Below are 20,004 nucleotides of genomic sequence, written 5' to 3'. Positions count from 1 at the left end.
GACACGCTCATCCTGAAAATAACTGTGATAAACAGCTTCCAATTACAACTAAAGACAGACAAGCTCAATGCATACTGAAAACCAAACAAAAGAATACCCCACAAAATAAACCAAACAAGAAATGACCTAAAGGAACATGAAAAAAAAAGAAAATCACAGTTCCACAGAGGCATACAATTCCCTGGTCCAAGAATGCTTCAGTTAAAATATAAAATCGATGTTTACCTTAAACGTTTAATAAAGGGATTAGTAATAATATGGAAAAGAACCAAAAAAACATTGTGTTTTGATAGGACTTAGATAACCAACTTTACAAACTCCATAAGAGATTCACTGAACATCCTTACATCTTTTATCAGAAGCTTCTTGGTTTTATACAGCCTGCAAGGGGAACAAAGCAGATGAAAGCTGACACTGTTAGTGAAAGGAGAAGTTACCTGCTCCCAGCTGAGAAAGGCATTCAAACAGGCCAGGACATTGTCATTTGCATTCTGCCTGATAATTAATTGCATAGCTTTGTTAATTGCACCTTGGAAGAAAAATATGTCAGGCCATATATTTGTGATGAATATAATCAATTTCACTGAGTCTGGAAAGTCTAAGAAGAAAAAAAAAAAAGAGAACATAAGTTTTCAACATTTATTAAAAGCAAGTTAAAAGTACACTCAGACATTAAAAGCTAGTACATTCCACAACAAGATAACAAGGAGAAAAAGAAGAAGCCACTCCACAACTGCAGTCCAGTGAAAGGGAGTCATACTGTCACACCTCAGTCCTTTCCTTAAATTGGGGTGGAAGGGGAGGAATCAAACAAAAAAGCCACCTCTCCCACTGTAATTGTCTTTTTTATTTTTTCTTTCCAAAAAGAGAGTGTTTTAGTCAGTAGGCCAGTCATGGCTTCGCCAGACTTTGGTGAGTAACAAGAGTGACCACAGTTCTTCTGTCTTTTAAGTTTTGTGTCCTTTTATTCTTCTTACTGCTGTTTAGTTCACTGAGTGGTCTTGGAGCACAGAAACCGGACTCTTTTATGAAACATGCACTCCAGAATTCTGCCTAGTACACTCCAGTCACAAATGGATACTCAGATCACTGGATCAAGCCAAAGGTAGTCATGAAGAAAAAAAAAAAAGAAGAAAAAAAAAGGAAGAAGATGACAAGAACAGCAGAGGTAAGTTATTTAAGGCAGAATACCTGAAAGGAGAATATAACAAAAATGGATGGACAGGAAGTCAAGAAAAAAAATGATGCAAGTCTAAAAAGGTAATACTGACTACTTACAGTCAAACTGACAGATGTATGGAAGAAACATAGCTCACTCTTATATTGCCAAGTTTCTGGCAAGAATTAATATGTGAAACTATATTGACAATAAAACCTCAAAATAAATGTAGTGGTAATCAAATACAAAAATTCTGGATGTCATCTACAGCATGGAAGAGAAGATTATCAGGAGTAGCAACATGGGTTCACCGGGGCGAAATCATGATCATGACAGCTTTTTATGGTAGCATGATCAGCTGGGTAGATGAGTGCAAAGAAGCGTGTGTTGTCCATCTTGACTTCAGTAAGACTTTTGACACTGTCTCCTGCAACATCCTCATAGATAAGTGCAGGAACCATGAGGACAGATGACTGGACAGTGAAGCAGACTGAGAACTGGCTGACTGGCACAGTTCAGAAGGTTGTGATCAGCAGCACAGTCTAGTTGGAAGCTGGTAGCTACTGGTGTTCCTCAAGCAGTCAGTATCGCTCCAGTCTTGTCTAACATCATCATCAGTGGCCTGGATGAAGGGATAGTGTATCCCCAGCAAGTTCGCTAATGATACAAAGCTGGGAGGAGCAGCCGACACAGGAGAATGCTATGCTGGCATTCCGTGAGACCTGGACAGGCTGGAGACCTGGGTGGAAAGGAACCCGATGAGGTTCAAAAACAGCAAATCCTGCATCTGGTGAGGAATAACTGTAAGCATCAGTACAGGTTAGAGTTGACCTGCTGGAAAGGCGTTCTGCAGGACCAGGTGTTCTGGTGTGTAACAGGTTGACCAAGACCCAGCAGTGCGCTCCTGTAGCCAAGAAGGACAATGATGTCCTGGGATGCCTTAAAAAGAGCTTCGCCAGCAAGTCAAGGGAGGTTCTCCTCCCCCTCTGCTCCGCTCTGGTGAGGCCACATGGGGAACATCCAGTTCAGGGCTCCCCAGAAACCTCCCCTGAGCCTCTGAAACAGGAGAAAATGGAAGGGGAGAGTAGAGAGTGTCCAGTAGAGGGCTGAGAAGATGACTAGGGGCCTGGAGCATCTGCCTCCTGAGGAAAAGCTGAGAGACCTGTGACTGTTTAGCCTGGAGAAGACTGAAAGGGAATCTTTGTCAATGCTTATAAATGTCTAATGGATGAGAAAGGCCAGGCTTTTTTCAGTAGTGCCCTGTGACAGGACAAGAGGCAATGGGTACAAACTGGAACACACGAGGGTCCGTACAAACATGAGGAAAAACTTTAGTCTGAAGGTGAACAGCAGAAAGCTGCCCAGAGAAGTTGTGGAGTCTCCTTCTCTGGAGATCATCAAAACCCACCTGGACTCGTTCATGGGCAACCTACTCTAAGGAACCTGTTTTAGCAGGAGGGCTGATGATCTCATGAGGTCCCTTCCAATCCCTATGATTACATGAAATGAATGAAAAAACCCTCAAGATATGTTTATAACTCTTCACATTCAAAAGTAATAATAAAAACACAGAACATACACAACAGGAATTTATGTAATTCTAAGTAACAATAGAAAATCACTCAACACAGTTTGCACTTAGCTACTGGCGCCTAGATCTTACTTCCTCTCCCTGAAAAAAAGTGAACTTTTAGAAATTTGTAAGGGCCTACAAAAAGGTAAAGCACCAAGATACTGCAAAATAAAAGGCTTCATTGCTAGACTAAGAAGTATATGACAAATGATTTTTGACACAGTAGAGTAATAAGACTAATAAAATGAAAAAATAGAAGGATGATGATTGACGCTGATATAAAGAAAGGCAGGTAAGAAAACAAGAGTTACAAAAGAGAAAAAGGGAGGAAAAGTATTTAAGAACAGAATAAAATCATAATCTTTGTTTTGAAACAAAACAAATACCTTACGCTTCAATAGTTGTAGCATTTAGCCCTGCAGTGCACCGCAGCTGTTATTTTTTTAATCTGAATTTGGCATGCAGATACCAATATACTGTTTTCGATCTCCAGATGGTCACATATTTTGAAGTGAAGTGAAGCCGTTTCAGAACTACTACAGAGTTTTCAGCTAGTAGTGATACTATTTATGTATAATTACCTTTGTTACTTTATCACTCAAGATAATGGAAACAAATGGAGGAAAACAAAAAACACCAATCAAAACCTCTCAACCAAACAAGGCTTTGGACAATAGATGATGGCAAAACATTAAGGAGGACACTGGTTTTGATCAAGGTGTTGTTGTCCAACTCCTGACAGTGTTTTAAGCCAAAACATGTTTCGATTAAAAAAAAATATATATTTCAGATATCAGTCCTTATTTGGTAAAAACAATAATAAGCACAAAGTACAAAATTCCCTGGCATCATAGTATCATTTTGGAGATGACAGGGCAAAAATGAAAGCACAGAGTATTTATTTGAAAAAATGAGTAGACCAGTAAGAGCACCCAGCTGAGATACAGAGATACAGAGGTAGAGAAACCAAATAAATTTTTTCTAGAATGGTCTGTATCTCTATACTGTAGATGAAAGGTCTAAGGAAAGCGTCCCTTTCACAGTAAGATTGTAAGATTTTTTTTAATATTTGCTTTCACAGACAATCATTCTGGAACAGTACAGCATAGACACATCACATCATTAAAAACACCTCCAAGACACACTATACCTTCTTTCAGCAAGCTATAGCAGAAGAGGCGGGCTCTTTCCAAATCTCCCAGCTGTCGACAAATTCCTGTATAAACTCGACAAAGAGCCTGATTGAAACTGTAAGCCGAGGCCGTCTTCTGAGCCTTGAGTTTATTGAGAATAACATGCAGCAATGGCTCCGCTAAACGCTATAAGGCATAAAAAATAGTTATGAGACTGTACTATATTTGAGAACATTTAATAGCATTATAACAGTATGACAAGAGAACCACCTGTAAGAGTATAGATTGCATGTATATGTATAAAAGAATGCAGGTAATTGCGTGCACCTATGTAGGTTGCTTTGAAAGCAATGCCCTCTATTTATTTCCATGGAAATGACAACAAATGCAAAGAGCACAGTAACACTTTCTGATCGAGCAAATTCTCAACTACAAAATGCAATTTTTTTCATCACAGTCACTACCATAAGCTATGAATGTTCACCAGCAATGAACAAGAACCCGCATCTGCCCTCATAAAGATCTCTACTGGTGGAGATGAACGTTGCTGTCACCACTGCTGAGGGGCACCATCCAACCACTACTTGGCCTCCATAAACGTTCAGCAAGCATTGGTGAAAGTCCATGTGTGCAATTTTTCTGCATGGAGGAATTCAATTACGCATCTGTGCCTCATACGCACTTCCACATCAGATGTCATTTTGTCAGACTGCCCCTCTGCTGCCATCCATCACACAGCAACAACATTTAACAGAATATTGGCAGGAAGGATCAACCTCTACAGCCTTACCACAAACTTCTACCCCTGACATCACTGGCCAACAGGAGGCGTTATTTTTGTAGCAGCCCTTGTACATACAGATAGATAAATTTAAGTATTTTCCTTCCGCTACCAGGCTTGTACGCTGTAGTCAGCTTATGAGGGGAATAAGGTTAGGCAGGTATTTTGTGCATATGCCTACTAGGAGTACGTACTCAACCTTGCTACTTGCTGGACCTGGAAGGAAGGTTGACACAGTCTTGCTTCTTTAAAGTTACCAAATGCAGCAATTCCTAACAAAGATGACCCAAGAACTCTGTATGTACCTTCTGAGGATAACTGAGAGATCAGTATTCTGATCTAATTTCATTTTATGAACTGGAACAAGGCAAAATGCTGCCACAAATCAACTGCTAAATTGCCCTGTTGCAGACAAATCATCTGAGAATGACATGAGAATGACATCAATTAAAGTGAATTTTTTCAACTCTGAAACCAACCAAGTTCTGAGACACCAAATAATGAAAATTTTTTCCAATAAAATTAACTTGAGCAACTTGATACAGAATTAAGATAAACACAGAATAAAAGGCTAAACCACTATCATACATAGCACTGTTTCATTGAAAAAAAAAAAAAAGCTAAAAACAATAATCAAGCCTCACCTTTGAAGGAAGGAAACTTCTCTTACGTTACCCACTACGAGTAATGCAGTATTAATAAAATACTTTTGCTTTTCTTATGTGTGCATAAAGCATCTACACATAGTTTTGAATCTTGGACACCGCTGAACAGTAACTTCTATTTTGTTCGTTGATTCATAGAACAACTTGGGCTGGAAGGGACCTCAAAAATACCTATTTCTAACCCCCCTGCTCAAGGCAGGGCTGCAAATTAGTAGGATCAAACACTCAACAGCTGCCTACGAGCCCATCTAGACTGGCTTTGAACAACCCCAGGGAGGCGCACCCCTGCTCTCTTCCATCACCTTACCACACTCTCAGTGAAAAGCTTACACAAGTTCACGTGTATGATTATCTTTCAACACTACACTCCCACTACAGGTTGCCTGAACAATTGAGAATTCAACTACTACATGCTCACTACTTCATTAGCATAGCAGCCACTATTAAAATACAAAACTCAAAATGATGCTACTTACCCTGTTTTTTATACCAAATTCATTGACAACTTCTTTCTCTTCATCTCTCATTATTGGAATCTTTGAGACATTGCCCAAATGACTTTCAATTACTGGTAACAAGTCAAAGCAGGATTCAGCAATTTTCTTCAATGCCAAATCAACTTTCTGGCAGTCAGGATCAATGATTTTCTTTACTGGTAAAGACGTTTCTAAACTGGAACCGTGTGCTGAATCACTGATTTCACAGCTCTTGTCATCGGAATTCTCCTCTATTTCACAGACCATATTTTGACCATTTCTGATAACAGCACTACCAGTGGGCTCCAGCTTCGGTGGTTCACTGTCCAACCTCAGCCTCTTTGCACTTCTAGGCATAGGCACTGGCAATAGTGTCCTTTTTTCTAGACGACTCGATGAGCTTGAAATCAATTGCTGATTTTTCACATTTGTGTCCTGGTCTTTGCTACCATCAGATTTCAAATTGCTCCCAGTTTTAACAAAAGCAGTTGATGTAGATGCTATTGTTTTGAAACCGCCTATTTGAGCCACAGGGCCTGGGCAACTCTGGCTATCCGAAAGAGCACAGAGGTTAAGCTGAATATTGCCCTTTAGAATGTTCAATGTCCTTGCCCTTGCAGATAGCTCTGGATACATGGTGTCCAATATTTTCACGGAGTTCTCCTGAGGAGCACCTGCAGCAGCACCGTCCGCCGCGCACAGAGGAAGTCTTCCTGGGACAGGAAGCGCATGCTTTGGAATAGAAGTACAGAACTGCAAGGGGGAGGAGAGAACCCTTTTACCTACTGCCATTTCTGAAGGTGATGGAGAGGAGAACAAAAGGGCAGATTTGACTGTTGGAGTATCTGTCAAGGGAGACATCAGCGGAGGAACAGGGGATTCATGTAGAGGCGATATCAGTTCATCAAGAGGGGAAAGCAAAGAGGATCGGTCAGCAGAAGACATCACTGGGCCCATGGAACACGCAGCAGCTCTTGGAGGAGTAGCAATCAAAGGCAGTAGCAGGGGCGGCAGAGGAGGACCCATCTCTTGCCTGATTTTATTTATAGTCTCAGATAAACTTTTTGTTGGCATAGAAGTGTCAGCATTTGCAAGAACTGGCTCAGTTACTTTAACTTCAAGAGCATTTGTTTTGCTTTTACCTTGGAACAGTTTTTTTGATAGCCTGCCATGCATTACTTGGACAGCTGTCTTGGTTGAAACACTCAAGACTTCCGATTGTTCTTGCCCTTTGCAATTCAATTTACTGGTCTTTTTAAGAGCAACATCCACACAGGACTCCGACTCCAGCATACATGAGTCCTCAAACACCATTTTTTGTGGCTTAGGAGCCTGACTAACCATTTGAGAATTACAGTCTATGTCAGATAGGGCTGGATTTGCAAAATACTTAACAATGAAGTTTTTTCTACCGCTATTCAGAAAGTCTTTCCACGTTGTACCACTAAAACAACAAGAAGGCTGTAACCCATCTAACATTAAATTAGCATTATTTTCTCCTGAGTTGCAAGCAGAGCAATTTTGATGATGATTATATTCCTCAAAAATTGAAATGTCCATATCAACACCGTGTGGTAATCTTCGTTGCACATTTGACTCAATCTTCTCAGAATAATTTTCTTCTATGACATTGCCAAGTGCTAACATTCTTGTATTTAATTTACTGTGTTCTACAGATATCCTGTAAGCTTCTGAGAAGGTGGTTAACATCTGGCATAATGGTAATCTACTTTTTGAAGCACTCAGCATCACAGGGCTTCCTTTGGACGTCCCAGTTTTTAACAGATCTTCCCTACTGTCACTCATCCATCCAGTTGTGCTATTATCTACCCTGAATTCACTAGCCCTATCAGTATTCTCAGAGGCTAATAATGTACATCTTCTTCTCAAAGTAGAATAGTCTTTAGAATAACCCTCCTCAACCACACCTGACTTCTCACCTGCCGCATTTGGAGAAGAGCCTGTTTCACAATGTATATCCATATCCATTACTGCATCTGGTTTTAGATGACTGCCTGTATTTCCTGACTGCACTGCTAAATGAAGTTCACACAGTTGGTCACCAGCATCAGCAATTGCACCAGTTTCCAGAGCATCCATTACAGTTCTTGTTGATGCCCTCAGTTCCCTTCTGAGCTTGGGAACACATTCAGAACATTTCACGCATTGGACTTTTTGTTGAGGACAGTCCTTCTCCTCAGATTCATTACTCTGCTCTGCAATATCAAAAGCATTTTTGGACCTTTCAACGCTATTTTCATCAGATGCATCAAACCTATTCAACCCTTTGCTTTCCTCCCCAGCTGTTATTGAACAAGTTCTAGAAGAATCTGTTCTAGATTCCCAAGTAGAAGTCTTGCATTCTGATTCTTGACCAATAACGTTTTGGAAGGTTAAAGTATTCTTTTTATGAGTGTCCGCATGCAGGATTTGTAATTCAACAGATGTCTCGGGTTCTTTATCGATTGGCAACTCCTCCTCACCTGGAACTCCCCTTTCATTTTTGTGTATGTACTTCTCAGAGCAGGAGTCCAGTTCTTTGCACACGTTATCTTTTTCAGTAGACATGACCTCAGCACCTTTCTTAAAGCTTTCTAAAGAACAATTAAATGCACTACTCACAATGAAATTTTTATCTCCTTTTTTTTTCCATGTAGGGGAAAAATCAGAATTTTTTGTGAAATCAGTTTCAACAACTCTCACAACTTTCTGAAGACTGAAATTTAGACCACTAGGCACTGTAGATTCCAAGCCACTTCTCACTTGAATAGGGGAACCTGTTTCCTTAGAATTTATACAGTCTGTCTTCAAGTCCTTTTGAGAATACAGAGCAAAGCCAGTATTAAAATCCATTTCTGAAGAAGGCTGCTGTATGATCTCTGAAACATTATTTTTCTTCACAACATTCTTTTCCTCTTCAAATGAACTGGGACAAGCCTCAACCAATTCCTTGCTTTGCTCGTTTAATTCTGCTTTTGTTTCATCACATTTAGCATCTGTAGTCACCAAGAACTGATTCTGAGGTTTTGCAAATTGTGTTTGAGAAGTAAGATTACTTTCTACTAAGACAGATTGGATGGTATCCACTTTTTGTAACGGTTTACTACTGTCCCCTATAAAATCTTCTTGATTAACTTTGAATTCAGTCTCTTGAGATTCAATCACTCTAAAGTTCTGAGTTTTGGACAGCTCACATTCTATGGCACTACACGGATTTTCAGGTTGTTTTATTTCACCACTTCTTTCTGTAAAATCCAACAGAAATGATTCACACTTAGCTACGCTGCTTTCTGCACCAGTAATGCATGCCATCTTTGGCACAACAGGTATACTTTCCAAATTTGACTTCCCTTGGAAAAAATCACTGTAACTTTCTTCCTGATGATTTTTACCTTTCAAACCTTCCCTTTCCTTCTCGTATAGTAATTTTCCATTTTCTGCACTATGGAGTAGCTCTGATGATTCAGCTATTTCAAGAACAGTTTCTTTGTTCAATTTCATAGTTGGTTCAACAGATTTGGGTCTGACTGTATTTTTGTCTTGAATTTTGAGCTGTCCATCATCTTCTGGAAAGGCCAGTGAAGCACTTCCCGCCACACATGCTTTTTTGTCTGTGTCATTCATGTACAGTGAATGTTCAACTCCTTTAACAACAGATTCAGGTAAGTAACACTGAGAGACCTGAACTGTCTCCAGTTCACATTTTCTGACCATTTCACACTTTAGTGTATGTATGCATTGTTCCTCCAGTATCTTTTCACTGTCATGTCTTATTTCAGGGCACTGAGAGCGAACAATAGATTCAGTGCATACATCAGTCTCCATAGCTATTCCCTCACCATCATACTGCATTATTAGGTCTTCAGGACACTTGGCTTCACAGGAAGATTTAGAGCTACCGAAATTGTACAGTACATTTTCAGAGAGCTCTCTCTCATTGTTAGGCTCTGCACGGAGCCCTTGCATCTGTATTGTAGCTGTTGCTTCCTCTCCACTTACCACTTGTTTGATATTTTCCTCAACATTAATTGCCACATTATTAGTTATCTTTATTGCATCCTTGCATTCATTTTCAACCACTTCACTCTCTATCAACATACCAGATTTCTCCTCGGAATCTTTTCTTTGAAGTACAACATGGTATTGTTCAGGAGGCAAATTAGTAACATTTTGGGGAACAGATATCGCCTTGGGAATTTCTCTTTCATGCTCTGCTTTCATTAACTCCCCATACTTTTCATGTGCACCGTTGTAACCACCAGCTCTGACTAAGACTGCGTTCTCTTCTGTTTGCTCAACCTCACCACATCTTTCTATTTGATTCTGAAGGTTGAAACTGTGTAGCACAGAATGAATTGAAGAGGCCTTTTCTTCATTGTGCATCTCCTTGATATCTCCTTTCCGTTCTTCTGCAGCTTCCAATTCACATGCTGTTGCTTCCAGACCTCTCTTCGCAGTTTCCATATTGTCAGAATTCTCCTCCGAACTGTCTCTGTTAGATTCTATATTTGTAACTGAAGTAGCAACTTCACATTGCTCTGTATTTCTCTCCTCTTTGATTAACGTCGCTGGGCTGATATGAACAATCTTTTCTGTTCTACTCAAGTTATATGAAATTTCTGCATCAAGACTATGCCCACGTGGTTTGTTCCATCTGTTCCATTCCTCATTCAGTTTGAATACATCACAACAATTTTGAGGCTGAACTTGGTCTTCTTGTAAGATACATTCCTCTGCAGAAGCAGTGCAATCGACTTCTTCATCGCTAGAACCTGTGAGTTCTCCAAACAACGCATCCTTTAATGAAAAATACAAAATTAGTTTTCATTTTTAAGGGCTCTATTTTTCTAAGCAAATACACCAACGGCCCTAGCAAGCAGTGCTTTTGAGAGATTGGGCTGACCAGCAGAACTATGTCTTTCTACATCATTATTCTTCATAGTAAACAGAAAGCATCTTTGTGAAAACTGATACTTTTTTGCTTACCTAATTCTATTCTAAGATTACTGAAAAATAACATTTGAGTAAGACATGGCCAACTTCACTTAAATACTTCAGAAAATTGCCTTTTGCAGCCTTCCACAAGCAGTATGCTAGAATGAAAAAAATATATTTACAAATCTAAATACTCAGAGATCTTTTCAGCGTATGAGTAAACAACCCTAGAAGCCCAAGAATACCAATTTGTTATTTCTGTTGTAATTATATGATCAAGTTAATGCTGAGTTTTCAGACATACCCTCAAACTTACCTGTGTAGCTACTGGTGAAAGCTGTACTGGAGAAAGTAGAGCAGGGAGAGGCCTGACCCAGTTCAATATATCCATCACATTTCCACCTTGGCCCTTTTGTTCCTGATCAGATAAGGCTGAACTATTGTGCATTCCATCTCTCTGCACTATCACATCTCTAGTTTTATCCTCACAACCTTGCAGATAGTCTTCAGTAGTACTGTTCTCGAGACAGTCACTTCCAAGAGGCTCAGTATCCACTTGTTGCAGAGCTGTTACAGAATTTTGCTTTCCAGCACTTTCTATGGAAGAATGCCAAGGCAGTGTTTTGCCACCATGCTTCCCATTCTTTCGGTGGGTCGGTACAGTTTCTAAGAGACAAAAACATTGTTAAGAAATTATGACATTTTTCCTCCCTGTTTTTCTTTATACAGTTAATACAGTAAGACTGAATTATCATCTTTTCAAGTGATATTCCCACAGACGAGTAAAAAGAGACACTTAAGATGACTTCCAGAAATATTTTCCATGTGTTGTTGTTTTCTCGTTTCCACGAGATCACATTTTATTATTCACAAATAGCCTTTTCTCATGAATAGGTTATATGGATGTACAAAAAAGTCCCACTCAAAAAAAATACTTCCTGACTTTGATCATTAAGACTATTTTCCCCAGGTTTTCCTACCAGAAATGGCTATATTTGGGTTGCACTGAAGGTCCATATAGTCCAGCAATTTATTTCCAGTTTTAGCCCTGTAACTGATGTTCCAGAAAAGCAAGATAAGCATGCAGTAACAATTCCTATTCAAGCACTAACATTCTGCTTAAAGTAATTTCCAGCTTTGAGCCAGAAGCTGCACTTCCATATTTAAAGCATAATGTGTAAGTCAATTATATACTGCTACAAACAGAGTTCTTACCATACATCTAGCTTTATGATTTAACATGCATGTTTTTAAAGCATTCATTCTTTAAATTTCAGTCTCCAGTCTACTTGCATAAGATTCCGTCTTTAATGATGTGACTTAGTTTGAGCTGAACCCTTAAAGAAAACCTTCCTAGAAGTGAGGTGGTTAGTTTTATATTTTGATTTTGTTTTTTGTTTTTTAAATATACCTATGCAAAAAGGAGTTTGTAACACCAAACAAGATACTGAGAGAGTGAGAACTCTCCCAAGATAAAGACAATTACACCACTTTATAAAGTTATTATAGCAGCAAGAATGCATAAATGCTCTCTGTGGTTCTCTTGATCATGTTTTTGTTTTGTTCCTTTTCAAACCACATGGGCTACCAAAGTAGCCCATTTTTTATGTATGCAGATAAAAGATATTGCCCTACGAAAGCCTAAACAGTAACGACAAAGAACTCAAATATTAATTATAATTGCACTAAACAGTTTTAACAGTGGAAAGATGGCCTGGTTTTATCCAGTTTAAACTCTATGATTCCACAAAGAGAAACACTGATCTCCAATAAAACCATAAAAACCAACAATCTCAAAAATCCAGTGCTCCCCATGAAACTAGAACCTATCTGTAGTATTTTCAACATTTTAGCCCAGTTGGCTGTTCAAATCAAAATTTGCAATGGTTTTCAAATATTCTAATCACACATGTACTTGATCAAGCAATCTCAAAGTAAAGTATTTAAGTCCATCCAAAAACAGTTACACAAATAGTACCCAATCTGAATATGTTCCAGTATGGTTAAATTCAACACACTTGCATATTAATATATTCACATTTACTAGAACCTACCTTTTGTAACAAACAGCCTTCTTTTCCCAGGCCATGCCTTGTCCTGAGCAGAAACTGAATAAAAAAGGTACAAATATGTATTTTTTTAATAAAAAAAGAGACAGCTTCAAGAGAATTTCAAGACTTTGTGTGCCATCTCACCTAAGATGGGATCATTTTCCTGCTTCTCTCCTTTCTCTTTTGCACTGTCAACGCACATCCAGAGTTCTTCCAACAAGAATTTTATTTTTTCTGTTAAAGGAAATATTTGTAATGAATATTGTAAAGAATAATGTAAAGTAATGAATAATTGCTTGGAGAACCAAGAACTTGTTTCTCTGTTCTTACACAAAACAGACGTGCCTATTACAAAATATACAAAAAGATTAAGAAAGCTGGGCACTTTACCTTAAAGAAAGAGAAAACTAAATTAAAAATTAAATGATGAGATTGGATACTAATTTAGTTCAATCCGAGAGGCAACAAAAACCTACCAAGACCTATAAGCATTGACAATATCTTTTTCACAATAGTTTAATTTTGCCAACAAATTTCATATACAAGTACTGCAAAACAAGAAAGAGAAAACAGAACTTCTTCTTTTGCCTGAAAATTGCCTTCAAATTAAAAAAAAAATAAAAATCAATGCTAGGATTTTTAGAAGTGAAAAAATATAGCAGCTTCAAGTTAAGCCTCTTCTATCCTTAGTACTTTAGAGGAAGTTTTGAATGCCTTAGCTTCATTTTGAAGTTAGGTTTGGATAATCTGTAGGAAATATTTTAGATTATTATAAAAAAAACACAAAACATATCAGCTGGATAAGACAACTGTTTATTGTGGATTTCTGCTCACATGGTTACAGATTGCACTCCTATCTTGTCTCTTTTGCTAAGCATACTTCCTTTATGATCTGTTTGATTTTCAAAAATAACAGAACTGTTTCTTTTTTTCTTATTGTTTGCTTTGTTTTATAACTGCAAATCAATCTGCTACACACTACATGTGTAGTCATTTTAACAAATCAAGTATTTCCTTATTGCAAAACTGAAGATAGTTGTCATCTATTACATTATTCCCTCATCAATATAACATATTTCTATCAATCTGCTCTTAGAACAATTCTGTCGTTCTCTTGCCAATGTGCCATCTCAAGCACTCCACATGCTCTCTCTCTCAAAAAAAAAAGTAAATTCAGGAAGGAAAATAATCAAATCTCTGTAAGACATAATATTCATAATGGTTTGGTCTGCACAGAGAAAGATCTTGAAAAAAATCTTACCTTTATCTATATTTGCTGCAAGGTCTTCATTTGTACTCTGGGTCTCCGCATGTTTAACTGCTGAAAAGTAGGGAAAAAAGGAAGTGTTCAAATGAAGCATCATCACACAAATCTGAAGGTCATAAAAGCTGAATACATACCCTTCCTGCGCTTCTCTTTAGGTACACCATCAAGTTTTCCCTGTAAAAATTAAATATTAATTATTCATGCAATATATTGTCCACAGAGAATCTGCTCTAAATTAGACTGAAATCTAAATCTACTTCAAATGTCATACTTCAGCTTGAAAATTTACAGTCTCTTAAAACTGCTATGTTTATTCACTCATTATCCCCAGATGTCATTACACTATTTCAATATCTGTGTTACAAATAATTTCCTTATTTTTTTTCCCAGAAATCTCAAAGTCTAATCTACAAAACAGGAAAGTTTTACCTGTGCCTTCTTTAGCTCTTTTTCAAGTTTTTTCTTCTCAATTTTCAGTTGTTTGAAGTCTTGTGTATGTTTTGTTGCAGCCTCTTCAAAAAAACGGAATCAAAATTCAAGTTAGGAATAAAAAGAGAAGAGGTAACTAATTTAATTTATACTAGTTACCAATTTGCAAATCACATTATGAGAAAAAGTAGATAGTGTGAAATAAAAATCTACCCAAGTTATATTTTAGCACATTAATACTTCAAACTCAATGTACAATTCATGCACGTGAGTATGTTTTGTCTGCACATCTAATATTAAAGGGAAAAAAATAAGAATGAAGTGCAGTGCCTTTTGTGTGCTTCATTCTGTAATTCAGAACTGAGGTTCTAGCATAAGGGTAAAAACACTACAGCCAATTGCATTAGAAAAATGTAGACAAGCATTAGCACAGACAGTGCAGACAGATGTAGATAAGAATGCTGTAACTCTCAGTGTCCAGCATAAACCTTGAGAGAATGCAGAAGGAAGAAAGAAACAGTTGCATGGCAGGTAAATGGGGACTGAATTTGAGGTTCCTGGGGAAATCCACAAGCAAGACAGATGCTTGACAGCTTGGTGAAATACCAGCTTAATGATTTACACACAGAGAGCAGAGACAGATGGAACTTGTCTTCCGATCAGATCAGGTCTCAGAACACAGCAAATCAAAAGCAAGTGCACTGAAAGGCAGCTCAGATGGCAGTCCAACAAAAGTAATTGTAGGGAAAGAAAAAAAGCTGGATTGACAAAAGATACCAAGCTAAAGTATGGAGAGTGGGACATGTAACAGACACAAAAAGAACAAATCAAACTGGAAAAAATGCAAACTTCCTCACAGTATTTTGTTCTAGCTCTGCCAGAATTTGCATTTGGGGTTGAAGGATTTAAAAAAACATCCTGCCATTCTAGAAGAACTCTAAAACATTAATCAAAATAAACGTAATGTAACTATATTTTGCATCAGGATTTGGAGGGTTTCTAAAATCAAGATTCAAGCCATTCAGTTTGTAGTGGCTAGCTAACAAAACTTAATGTTTTAATGGACATGGAAATTCAAACTGTACCCAAGTTTGCCTTGCAAACTGACAGTTCATCAGGGAAAGCACCAGAATGCTTTAAGCATATCCACTCTCCACTAGCCAAAAAAAAATAATGAAGGGAGAATATGGGGAAGGGAAAGACTGACATGAGGTAAGTGCTTTTAAAAAATACAACAACAAAAAGCAACAATCAAATTGTGCCAGGACCACTGTACATTGAAATATGAACATAAAAATGACTAGATGAATCCTGTCAAGATTATTGGTGTGCTGGAGCACAAGCCCTATCATCTCCAGGACCCCTACTTCAAGGAACTTAGCTTGGTTAGCTAGATAAGAAAAAGTTTTGAAGGGAGTAAAGAGCAGCTTTTCTATACCTACAAGATATCAAGACAATGGAACCAGCCTGTTAGGTGGTGCACAGTGGAAGGAAATAAGAGGTTCTAACTGAATATAAGAAGAAGATTCTTAACAACGAGGGCTGTCAGGTAATGGATCAGATTGCCTGGACAGGCTGGTCAGCCTCTATTCTTAGAGGTTTTCAAGCTCCCTTCTAACTTAGTTTAGGTCATGAGCCTACTGAAAATGTTCTGCAGAATGGCAAATGTAACTCAGAGGCTAAGCACCACACTCGCTTTGCTCTCTGGGACTTCAGAATTAGAGCTTTTCTTTAGCTTTTCCAATTACCTCTTTGGGTACTAAAAGAATTAAAAGATGGAAGAGGACAACAGCACTGGTAACACAGTGTAAAAACTTACCTTCAAGTTTTTTCACTTTTGCTTCCAGTTTCTTTCTCCTGTTAAAAAGAAGGCATTAATATATAATTTTTGTATGCAATTACACTGCATGAAAAATTACCAGAAAATAAATCCAGACATTTCAGAGAAATGACTTCACAGAATTCAGACCTGAATCTGAAAGCTTAAATCAGCGACATGCTGCTGACATTCCCAGATCAACAGATTTACCTGTTACAGCAACAGTTTACTTAAGAGAGCCAGTCCACTAAAAAATGTATATAAATATACATTCAGCTAAAGCTTTGAGCAAAAAAAAGTATTCTAAGAAAACTGGCTTCTGTTTTCTGCACTTCTGTGCACACAGGCCTGTGTGGGGTCTTGGCTGGTAAGGTTTTGGAAGCAGGGTGGGTAGCCTCTTTGAGAAAAGAGTAGTTCCAACCAATCCAAAACAGATCCATTGCAGACCCTAGGTGAGTTTATCAGTGACACTTATCATCTCTCTACTAACATACTTAAAAAAAGCATAAATGAATAAATAAATAGAAGTTCTCTTCAGTGCACCCCAGGAGTCTTCTGGATTGCTTACAGCCAACTGTGTTGCTTTCCCAGCAAACATCTAGGTGGTTGAAATGCCCCATCAGGATGAGAACCTGCAAGTGCTATGCTTCTTGTAGCTGAAACATGAAGACCTGGTCAACAGACTCTCCTCATCAGGTAGACCCTGTCTACCAGACATCCTTTGTTGATCCAGTCCTTAATTTTCACCCACAGGCTCTTAACTTCTCTGTTGCTGTTGCTCAGAAGCAAGATTTTGCAATCCATCGCTTTCTTAATACAGGGAGCAACACCACTCCCCCTCCTGCCCTGCCTATTTCACCTAAAAAGCTTGTAGTCCTCAATTGTGGTGTTTCACTTGTGTCATTTATCCCACTATGTTTCCATTATAGCATCAAGATAATAGTTTTCTAACTGCACCATGACACCCAACTCCTCCAACTTGTCTCCCAGGCTGCATGCATTGGTGTAAGGGCATTTCAGGTAGGCTATCAGCTGCATAACTTTCTCAGAGTAGCCTTCCCACATTCACTTGGAACAATTCTGAGGTTTTTCCCTGCTGATTCCTAGAGTGATAGTGCCCCCTGCCTCTTCTCTGTCACTCAAAAAATCCAAACCCTTCCCTTCCTAAATTTAGTTCAAAGCTCTGTTAGTAAGTCCAGCCAGCTAGCTGCCCACAATACTCTCGCCACACCTGGTCACTTGCATTTCATCTGATGTAAACAGACCGGTCTCTCAAAGGTGCATTCAACATCACAGCACCCAAAACCCCGAGCGCGACACCATCCATGCAGCCAATCATTCATCCAATCCATCTGTCTCCTTCCTGGGTCCCACTCTCCAATTTGGAGGAGAGAGAACACACTACCTGCGCTCCCAATCCCTTTAACATCTCTCTGAGAGACATAAAATGTATTTTGTGGTCTCCCTGATCCCCTTGGTGAATCCATGGTGACTAATGCTGATGATTTTCTCATCCTTCACATGCCTGGAAATGATTTCCAGGAGCAGTAGGTCCACTGTCTTTCTAGCAATTGATGTGAGAAGCCTGTATTTCCCTGGGTCCTCCTTCTTGCCCTTCCTGAAGACAGGAGAGACAAACAGGGGACAGGACATAAATGTGTATTTATGCCAGCACATTAAAGTAACCACTTTTCTCCTGAGGCATTGTCAGCAGAGATGTTGCTACTCTATGCTGCTTAGACAGAAGGCGACACATTCCTTCAGTCTTACAGGACAAAGTACTTATATGCAAAAGAAGAGCAGTCTGGCAGAAGTGGAAACAGCAAGTGACAACATTGCTAGTCTGCTATGGCGCACTGTTGTGCTTGTGATTATCCATGTATTTGACAAGGCGTGTAAAGGTACAAGGGTATTTCATAGGAGAAAAAGTGCCAGTCCCTTAATTGCCTCTACGGATATTCACTGAAACTCTTTCCAGCATGCTTGTGTCTGTATTGTACTGGGGAGCACAGCAACATTGCTCCAGGTATGGCCTGCCTCACTAGTGCTATAAAATAATCATAAAAAATGAAGAAAAAGGAAAAAAAAAAAAAGAAAAGGAGGGAGAATGTCTTCCCTAAATCTGTTATTAACACCAGTTTACAAGGAAGAAGGGAGTAAACAGTGAAATCCCAGTGGTACACGTGCTGGAATATATCAGAAATAAAAGCTGGCAAGAAAAGAAAGCAAAACAGTCTTTTATAATTAGACAGCAAGCATTACTGTTGATAAATGCAAAGTGATGCACATGGAAGAAAATTACAACTACAAATTCACAACATCTAGCTGTACACAAGCTGATTTCTTTTTGAGATCATCAGAAGCTTTCCACACAACACTGACAAACCACTGTTCCCAGCCGCGACTGATTTAATGCTAGGAGTATTAGAATTAAAAAGCAAAAGACAAATTCTTCACTAAGATGATAAATGCAAAAGCTCCAGCTAAGGACGCCTCTGAGTGACTGGTTACTTTAAGAACAAATTATGGGAATTACCAAGGCACTGCTTCACAGTGTTGTGTACTACGTGGGCAAAAATGGCTTCTCTGGTTTTTGGGGTCATATCCTTTTTGTTCATTTCCAACCACAATTGTCAGTTCAGTGTCTGCTCAATTGCTTCCTTAAAATTCAACATTACAATAACTGTTTATAAAAGCAAATTACACTGATAATATCATTTATGCATTGGGCCCAGATACTTATCAACACAAGGAAAATGGAAGGCAATAAGAAAAACAAAACAAGAAAAAGAACCACTTAAAGCAGAGAATTAGACTTTCTTCTCTAACTTCATCTTGCTCTTAAAATCCTTCACTAAACAACCACCAGAAGCCACTTTGAAACAGAATACTAAGGGATCTAATATTACCTTTTAGAGAGTTTGCTACACAGTTTAAGACAACTCTCTCATCAACTCCCTGTTCTACAAAACTACAAGCATTAACATGTTAGCAAAATGGAAAGTGTAAGTAGGTAAGATCAAGTACTGGATCAAGTTCAGGAAGAATGAGCGGAAAAGAAAAAAGGTGAAAAAGAAAACCAAAAATATTACTCACACAGCATCACTTCTAACTATTTCCTCTTTAAGCGTAACACATTCCAGTTGGCTCTCCTGATAAATCTTGAGAGAACTCTGTGGGGAAAAAAAACATAATTAAAACATGTCCTTCCTGGGTGTGGGGAGGGTGGGGATGTGAGGAAAAAAAAAAAAAAAGTAGTAAAAACATAGCAGACATTTTAGCTATTCTAGTGAGAACTGTTGCATAGACAAAAAAGTATATTCAATAAGGAAAGAAGCACACTGAAAGGTCTCTCTTGCACTTAAAAAGCAAAAGTTATAACAAAAAAGAATCTATCTTCTGAGCATACATTTCCAAGATCTATCTGGATAGGAACTCAAAGCTGCAGCTGAGAGCAAAGCTAATATACAGCATACATAAAACCTGGCATTCACTCAGGAAAAGCAATCAGGATATCAGTTATGGTGCACAGGCACTTGAGCACAGGGAACAAGCTGGAGGAGATGCAGACACGTGCGTGCCTACAGGGCTGTGATGTCTTTAGCATCACTGAGATGCAGTGAAATGACTCTCATGACAGGAATGTAGGAACAGATGGGTATAAACTCTTTAGGAAAGACAGGGGAGAAGAGGAGAGGGTGATGTCCTCTACATCA

General features: G+C 38.6%; 1 protein-coding gene across 2 annotated transcripts in view; it reads right to left on the bottom strand.

Annotated features, from left to right (window-relative positions):
- The window catches only part of ICE1 (interactor of little elongation complex ELL subunit 1), a 34,143-nt gene that overhangs the window by 7,721 nt on the left and 6,418 nt on the right, over positions 1 to 20,004 (bottom strand). The window contains exons 6-16 of one of the 2 annotated variants that reach the window (XM_085219992.1): positions 19,385 to 19,461; positions 16,289 to 16,326; positions 14,470 to 14,552; positions 14,175 to 14,214; positions 14,035 to 14,094; positions 12,918 to 13,007; positions 12,777 to 12,830; positions 11,039 to 11,388; positions 5,788 to 10,584; positions 3,883 to 4,051; positions 438 to 598 (exon numbers count right to left, since the gene is read on the bottom strand). In XM_085219992.1, the coding sequence (XP_085076118.1) occupies positions 438 to 598; positions 3,883 to 4,051; positions 5,788 to 10,584; positions 11,039 to 11,388; positions 12,777 to 12,830; positions 12,918 to 13,007; positions 14,035 to 14,094; positions 14,175 to 14,214; positions 14,470 to 14,552; positions 16,289 to 16,326; positions 19,385 to 19,461 (5,919 nt within the window). The remainder of the gene's footprint in view (positions 1 to 437; positions 599 to 3,882; positions 4,052 to 5,787; positions 10,585 to 11,038; positions 11,389 to 12,776; positions 12,831 to 12,917; positions 13,008 to 14,034; positions 14,095 to 14,174; positions 14,215 to 14,469; positions 14,553 to 16,288; positions 16,327 to 19,384; positions 19,462 to 20,004) is intronic. The other variant, XM_085219993.1, reaches the window with a different exon arrangement.

Source organism: Meleagris gallopavo, chromosome 3, assembly GCF_905368555.1.
Source record: "Meleagris gallopavo chromosome 3, MGAL_WU_HG_1.1, whole genome shotgun sequence".
NCBI lineage: Eukaryota > Metazoa > Chordata > Aves > Galliformes > Phasianidae > Meleagris > Meleagris gallopavo.
The sequence above is the reverse complement of the archived record's forward strand: the minus strand, read 5'-3'. Positions and strand labels throughout refer to the sequence as shown.